Raw genomic sequence first — 7,453 nt, forward strand, 5'->3', positions numbered from 1 at the left:
AAAAATCTGTTTTTATACATGCATGCAATATAATTTACCTTACATTAGAAAAAATAACAAGCCACATTCACAAAGGGAGGTAATTAAAGTTTTAACACCAAATAACAGTTACCACACTGCAATTGCCATTCAGCTTCGTGGCGTCTCTCAAATTATTCATAAGTAAAATAAGCAAAATGTTAAGTACACACTTTACAGTTAGTTTCTAGATATATAGAAGTAAGTTTATTCAAACAAGTTTGAATCATGTTTCACAGAATTATTGCTTTACTGTTGCAAAAGCATGGAAAACATTATCAAATGTTTCATTCTATCAAATGATCAAATATATTATCAATAAAACACTGTGATCTTACTCTTTTATTTACCAAAGAAATGCAACTGAATATTTAAAATATATTGCTATCTAGGGAATAACTGGCTTTTAAGTGAGCTGTCACACTATATATCAAAAAAGTGACAGTAGTGTCAGCATTACAAATTCACCTAGATGAAACAATAAATAATTAGGTGTAAAAATTCAGTCTTATGTTCAACACAGTAAAGGATCAATTTCATTTAAAGGCAACTGGAGTGAATACTGTATCATCTGATCCAGAGTACTGACCTTCTTGATTCAAATGCGAAATGCCTATTCCTGCTGCAGATGGAATTTACTAGGACAAAACGTTCAACAAAAAGATTACATTTTCAGTGGGGCAGAAAGGTATTTGTCAGTGTCTCATTACATCTTGGATTTCAATTAGCTTTGAGATATAACAGCAATAATCCAGAATTGAGACTACCACCAGATCTTTGTCTCTTGCACGATTATATCTGGATTTTTTTTCATTTGCAATAAGATATTGTAAGATTTCCAAAAGAAAAGAAATAGAAGAAAATAACATTTCAGCCATTTTAGTGTCAGATACATGATGCACTTAGTGATGCCTGTCTGATAACTTTGCACTAGGAGGTAAGGGTGACATCATTTACATTTTTTCCAGCATAAATGAAAAGTGCTGAATTCCTTGAACCGTAAGTGTCCCATCAATTCTTCTACCCTCACTGTCCCACCTCCTATTATTAACATTGCATATCCACTCTGATGCTTTTGATCCTTTTCTATGAAAAGTAATTTGCCTTCTCAATGGAAATAGGAACAAAATTTGCTTTAGTACATTTCATGAGTTCAAACACTGATCCATACTTATTTCTACACCCTATAAGGTGGAAGGTCACCTTTAACCATAAAATATAAGGATTTTCAGTCATTTAAAATGTTTACTTCTAATTTTTTAAATTTTTTTAATATGTATTTAAGAAAACTAGTATGTTTTTCTGAGTTGATCACGGAACCAGGAGTCGAAAGTGCATTTTTTTACTTGAATATCTGCGCAACCCTGATTTGGTGTTAACTCCTGTAAAAGTGTGGATAACACGTGTCATCCTTACCTCATACCTGTATCATGAGGGTACCTCAGTCACCTTGTGAAAGGTGGGAGGAAGAAAAGCTCAGAAATCATATAGATATTATTCAGTTGTTGATTTCTTTGCTTTTCAAGAAGTTATGATCACGGAGATACGATTTTTGTAATACTCAAAATTACACATCATGCCTGTCATTCAAAAAGCTACCTTTCAAATATCAATTCACACAGCTTTAGCTGTAAGAAACATTGTTACTGAAATAATTATAGTTAGTTTTACACTACTATTAAGAAACTGAAACTAAGAGAAACTGAAGACATGTCTGTAATAGGAATCAGTGGCAAAAGCTACTGGCTACAACACACTTCTTCCTTGATTTCAAGGAGGAAAAAGACATAACTTAAGACACTTGACCCCAAGATTCTGTAGGAAGGACAAGAGACGGAAAAATATTATATTTTAAGATCAATTTTCCTACATAGTAGGAACAAGATGCTTTCTCTGAGGAAGAAACTGTACAAAATGATTGACTTATCAGTAAACATAAAATGGTAAGTAAAAGATAAAATGATAAAATCTAATGGATTTTCATTTTTATTTAATCTTGAACTCTAAATGGCTGTAAATATATCATAATGGTTGGACAGTAACTGTCTGCAGACATACACAATGGAGAGAGTCAGCATCTATAAGGGATTTTTCTCCTTACTTCTGAATTGCAGCCACTTATCAAGTACTAAATAATTATATATTTCTTCCTGTTATGACTATATTTAAATTATACAAAAAAAATAAGCCTCCTGACTAGAGCATTGCTTAAATATCACATACTTCCACTGATTATAAAAACATCAGTAAATAGGCTTTGATCCTACATAAGTATCTGTAAATATATGTCAGAGCTTGCTAGTATTAATATGCAATGCTAACAAAAATAATGTTTAATTTTTGTCACAGGGCCATAAAAAAATAGATTTTAGAGGTTATACTGTGCTTTGGATACGTAATGCAGAATAAAAGCTGCATTATCACGTAGGAATTTTTAAATACGTGAACATATTCCATTTCCTGTAAACTTAATGGACTTCCCACAGCTATAAACATATATATTTATTTTATTAAAATTAAATGAATTTAAAATCTGATAAAAATATTTTTTCTGCAAGCATAATATAGGTGATGAATTATTTTTGTGTGTCTGTTTTTTTTATTGTGATTATTTTTTGCAGAGAAGCAGGGGTTAATTATAAACCGCTACAGCTGCATAAGATCCCCAATTGCTGTTTCATGGAAGGTGTTTCATTCAAAGAATTACAGCAGGGTTTTTTTCCTCCTCTACTCATAGTACCATAGGAACACAGATGTGTAAAGGACATTCAGAGATCATCTAGTACAACCTGTTTTAGCAGAATCAGTGTAATTCAACATACAACCTCCATCCAATTTCCTGTTAAAAATCCTGACAGATAAGATTGCATTACCAAATTAACCAAAACAACAACAACCTGCTTCTCTGGCACAAACAGGCTCATATCTTGCAAAACTTTTTTTTGTGGCAGTAAGGACAGATTTGACTCCACAGGAAACTGAAAACGGTGCCATTGAGACCTGCAGTGACGACACCTGTTGTTAAAAGCATTTATTGGATATAAATTTGACAGCAGAAGAGTATCCACTTGCACACATACGCACTAGCAAAACACTTCTATTCTGACACTGCATGTGGTTTGATTTTAGAACTTTTTTCTAAGATTTTTTTCATAGGAACGCACACTGATTTTGCAGATTCTCAGAGTCCAATGTCAACATCTTTGAAATGCAACAAAAATCAGAATCAAATGCAAATGCAGTTTAGCTCCAACATTCTTCATTGACAGCTCACTGTTAGCATGCTATCTCCGTGAACAAGGAGGCTGAAGCTCCATAATACTCTGGTAAATAGCCAGCTAGTTAAGGGCTACTTTTCAGTTGGACCAAGCCTTTGCAGAGTTGTTTGGGACACGGAACACATCCTTGTTGTCTGGTCCCTTCTCATTGTACTTGCCCTGCTGTTTGTGTTATGTTCCAGCAGGGTCCTTACCAAAAACCTGCACTAAACGGCTGCACTAACCATTGTAGGAGGTTTACTATGTCATCTCACAGAATCATCTAGGTTGGAAGAGACCTCCAAGATCACCGAGTCCCTTTCTGCTCATGTTACTTTTAGAATTAAGGCAGGGTAGTTTGGGATCTGCTAGTAATAAATAGATTTCCAACATTGACTTGCAATTTTACTAAAAGTAAAGATTCATTTAAGTTAAAAAGTAGGTGGTATTCTGAGAAATATATTAGAAAATGCTGCTTGCATCTTTATTTACATTGTTGTTAGCAGTAAAATAACTCCAGGTTACCAAAACACAACTCTGTGATGCTGCAAGTGAATGATGCAATTAATTCCCAAAAGAATGATGAAACGGTGAAAAGTTAATTGTAAATCATCTTTTTTCAACACTAGCCACAGAAGAATAAATATTACTATGTAATAGAAGTAGAAGCCTGGAAGTTAGGAATCCTAAATTCTATTTCATAGGATCTTATTACATAGTATTTTTAACTCTCCTACTTCATTTGTAAATAATGATGATGTAGTTCATATAGGTAATTATTAACATTTCTAGAATGGGATATTTTCATATTACTGGATGAAAAGTATATTAATTTTTAGTTAATCTTAATATTCATTGTGCCTTTATTTATCTTTATTCTAGACTAAAATATATTTCAGAAGATTATATAAGATACCCCTTCTGCCTACATGAAGAAAAATTCCTGAAGAAAAGTTTTTAAAAGTGAGCATTTTCTTTCTCCTTATTTATCTTGTTATCTTTTTGGTTAATAACACCAATAATAATGTATACAAAAGTGATTCTGTTATCACCTTAACAAATATTAAAACATGTTTTCCCTTTGATGAATACACAAAATTTCTGTAAAGGTTAACAGGAGTGAGGTATACAAACTGAGGGTAGAATATAGCCTGGCATAAAACACATCTGAAAATAGCTCCTTTTGGCTGATCTCTTGGCAGTTTTCATACTCCCTCTTAAAACCATTAGAAGTAGTGTGGATTTTGGTGCATTACAGGATCCCTTAAGAAGCTCTCATTATCTCCTCTCTTCTTAACCATATAATAGAAGAAAATGAGAGCGCTGTATACAGACCACACTGAAGAAGGAGAACTTGCCTTGAAATTTTTCAACTGGTAAACCTATTTTCTATAATGCTTAGTAGTGAATCACTCTTAAGTGCTGGACCATTCACTAGTGTATGTGTTTTGTGCCAAAGGTTATCAGATTGCAAAAGCGTTCTCATCTCAGAAAGAACCCATCATTCACCATCACCTTTTTTTGACACAACAGGAAAAAAATGTGTCCCTCTAGAAGGAAGAGGAAAGGGAGGAGAAGGGCAGAGAGAAACCTATATTAACAATGCTGCAAATTTTCTAAGGGAAAAGCACAGACTATTATAATGATACTAGAAAAGTTATATTTTTATGTTATGGGATGAGATCTTCCTGATTATTTCAACTCCAATAAGTCCACATGATAGACTTTTATTTTTGCTGAAATACAAGGAAAACAAACAAACAAAAAAAATAAAATTGAGTCTGGCTTACTTAATGGAAAAAGGTAGGCCAGCTGCCTTCTCCCAGTTGCTCTCACTTGGAGAGGACACAGCAGCTGTGGCAGTTGCCTGAGGAAGGAACTATCCTCTCCACCATAGCTCTGAAGCTCATGCCCCACAGCAGATCAGTGCTGTTCTCCAGCAGCCCAACAAGGTGACAAAGCAAGCCAAGGGCCCGCTTGCCTTTTCTCTCTACTCTTTTGCTAATGCAGGCAGCACAGCAGTCTAACGTTCTCAAGAAGATAAGAGTAGAGGTTCTTCTGAACTGACTGATGTCTACTCACATTTAGCCTGGATTCCTGCCTGTCTGCAGCAGGGACTGAATTTATCTTTCTTATTTCTTTCCATGTATCAAAGTAGCTTCTCAGTAGCGCACTAATTCAGTTTAGGTGGGTACACAGAAACTGTTAAAGCAAGCATTCAGGTCTTAATCATACTACATTCATCCTAAACCCAATGCATAAAACCCCTAAAAGCTACCATTTTCCCAGTCCTACAGACAGAAAGATACCACCTTATGCTGTAACTTCACATTCTTAGAGATCATTGCGCAACTGGGGATCACCATGCCAAATGATGTGGTCACCAACAAGCTGACGCTAAGAGGAAACACTCACCAATAAGCATCTACAAACAGTACACTTTCTCAGCTCTGTCCTCCCACCACATACCTCATGAGACTCCCAGATGAAGAAAATTTTAACAGATTATTTAATTTTAAACTGCTGTCACTTGTGAGATCAATGACTGCTAATAAATAAATAAATAAATAACGTGCATTTGCAGAGTTAGCATTCTGCCAACGCTCGTGTCACTGCTGTATTGACCCAAATAGAGCTGTTTGAAAACTAGAACTATCATTTACAAAGAAAAAAGGGGATGTCAGAGCTGCAAAAAGTAGCTGCTGTACTTATCGTATTTTCTAAAATGAAAGACTAACATAAAGAAATAATAACATGACATTCAACAGGTATATGTAGGTTCAGGATAAATAAATATGCTGCAGTATTGAAAATCAATTATCAGAAATCAATTGGCTAAATCCATCACTAATGTGAAACATCTGATTCCCATGTTCATAATGTTAAGCATAAATTTGAAAAATATTATTAGAAAACTTCAAATATAAAATTACTATTACATGGCCAAACAAACAAAAATCGTATCTAAAACATTTAAAAAAAATCCTGTTCTAAGGTGCAAGCATTATCGTAAGTGATATTAGAAAACCCAGTAAAAAGATTCAAAAGATGACAGCTGCTTGTGGAAGTTTATTACTATCATATTTCCATCTCTGTAGAAAGATGGAACCCCTTTTCGTGTGCATCATACAATTTTCTGTGACAGTTTCACTGATATGCACTTAGTTTCCCTGAATGGTAACACCCAAACTCTTGTGAAATGTATGGGGGTTATTTAACGATCAGAAGCTGTCCAGACAACAGCTTTTATAATTTTTTGTAAGGTGTAGTACGAATCTCAACTCGCATAGAAGACTGCAGAGGAGTGGATAACCAGCAGCGACTCCTGCAGCAGCCTCAGTGCTGAGGGTTATCCCAGCAAAGCACCAACTAACCTGCTGAGTTTGTGACACGTAACAGGATTGCAGCTGACAGAGCTGGAGCGCAAACAGTCTTTATCCAGTGCAAGTCAGCAGGAATTCCAAAGATATCCTCACCAGACATAAACATAGACCCAGTGATTGTAAATAAACCAGCATGACCAGCGATGGGACCTGATGGAATGGTGTCAGGCTGTGACAGGGGAGGTTCAGGCTGGCTGTCAGGAAGAGGTTCTTCACCGAGAGGGTGGTCACGCACTGGAGCAGGCTCCCCAGGGCCGTGGTCACAGCACCGAGCCTGTCAGAGTTTTAGAAGCGTTTGGGCTGCCCTCAGCCATACGGTCTGAATTGCTGTGTGGTGACAGGGGCTGGACTCCATGATCCTTGTGGGTCCCCTGCAGGGGATATTCTGTGGTGATATTCTGTGGCTCTGGGATTCTACTGGAACCGGCAGCAGCAGAGAACTGAACCCTCTCTGGGGCTGGCTCGTTGCGATTGGGAATTTCCTGTCAGTGAATGCTGCGAACACGCGCCCCGCCTGAGCCGCACGAGCTGTCCGCATTAATTTGGCTTTGGTACGGGGATGCGTGTGGAAGATCAGCAGCCCGAGGCACCGAGCACTTCCCGAGATGTCAGCGGCCCACAGCAGCGCCTCGGCAGCCAGGGCGAGCCACCAGCCCTCGCTGTGCGCTCCCTCAGCTCCGCTCCCGCCCAGCGGGCCGGGCACGCGGCCACCACGCCGCTCCCCTCAGGGCCGCGAGGGCCCCACAGACTACAACTCCCATCGTGCCACGCGCGGCTCCGCCGCACTCCCGCCGT

At 37.4% G+C, this 7,453-nt stretch overlaps 1 protein-coding gene across 2 annotated transcripts in view; it reads right to left on the bottom strand.

Annotated features, from left to right (window-relative positions):
* METTL8 (methyltransferase 8, tRNA N3-cytidine) overlaps positions 1-7,330 on the bottom strand; it is a 116,517-nt gene extending 109,187 nt beyond the window's left edge. For both annotated transcript variants that reach the window (XR_011810635.1, XM_072040954.1), the window contains exon 1: positions 6,650-7,330. Coding sequence is in view for 1 of the 2 variants with exons in the window: in XM_072040954.1 (XP_071897055.1) it covers positions 6,650-6,764 (115 nt within the window). In the remaining variant the exon portion in view is untranslated. The remainder of the gene's footprint in view (positions 1-6,649) is intronic.
* Positions 7,331-7,453: the final 123 nt, after the last annotated feature.

The sequence above is a fragment of the Anas platyrhynchos genome, chromosome 7 (genome assembly GCF_047663525.1).
Source record: "Anas platyrhynchos isolate ZD024472 breed Pekin duck chromosome 7, IASCAAS_PekinDuck_T2T, whole genome shotgun sequence".
NCBI classification, from domain to species: Eukaryota; Metazoa; Chordata; class Aves; order Anseriformes; family Anatidae; genus Anas; species Anas platyrhynchos.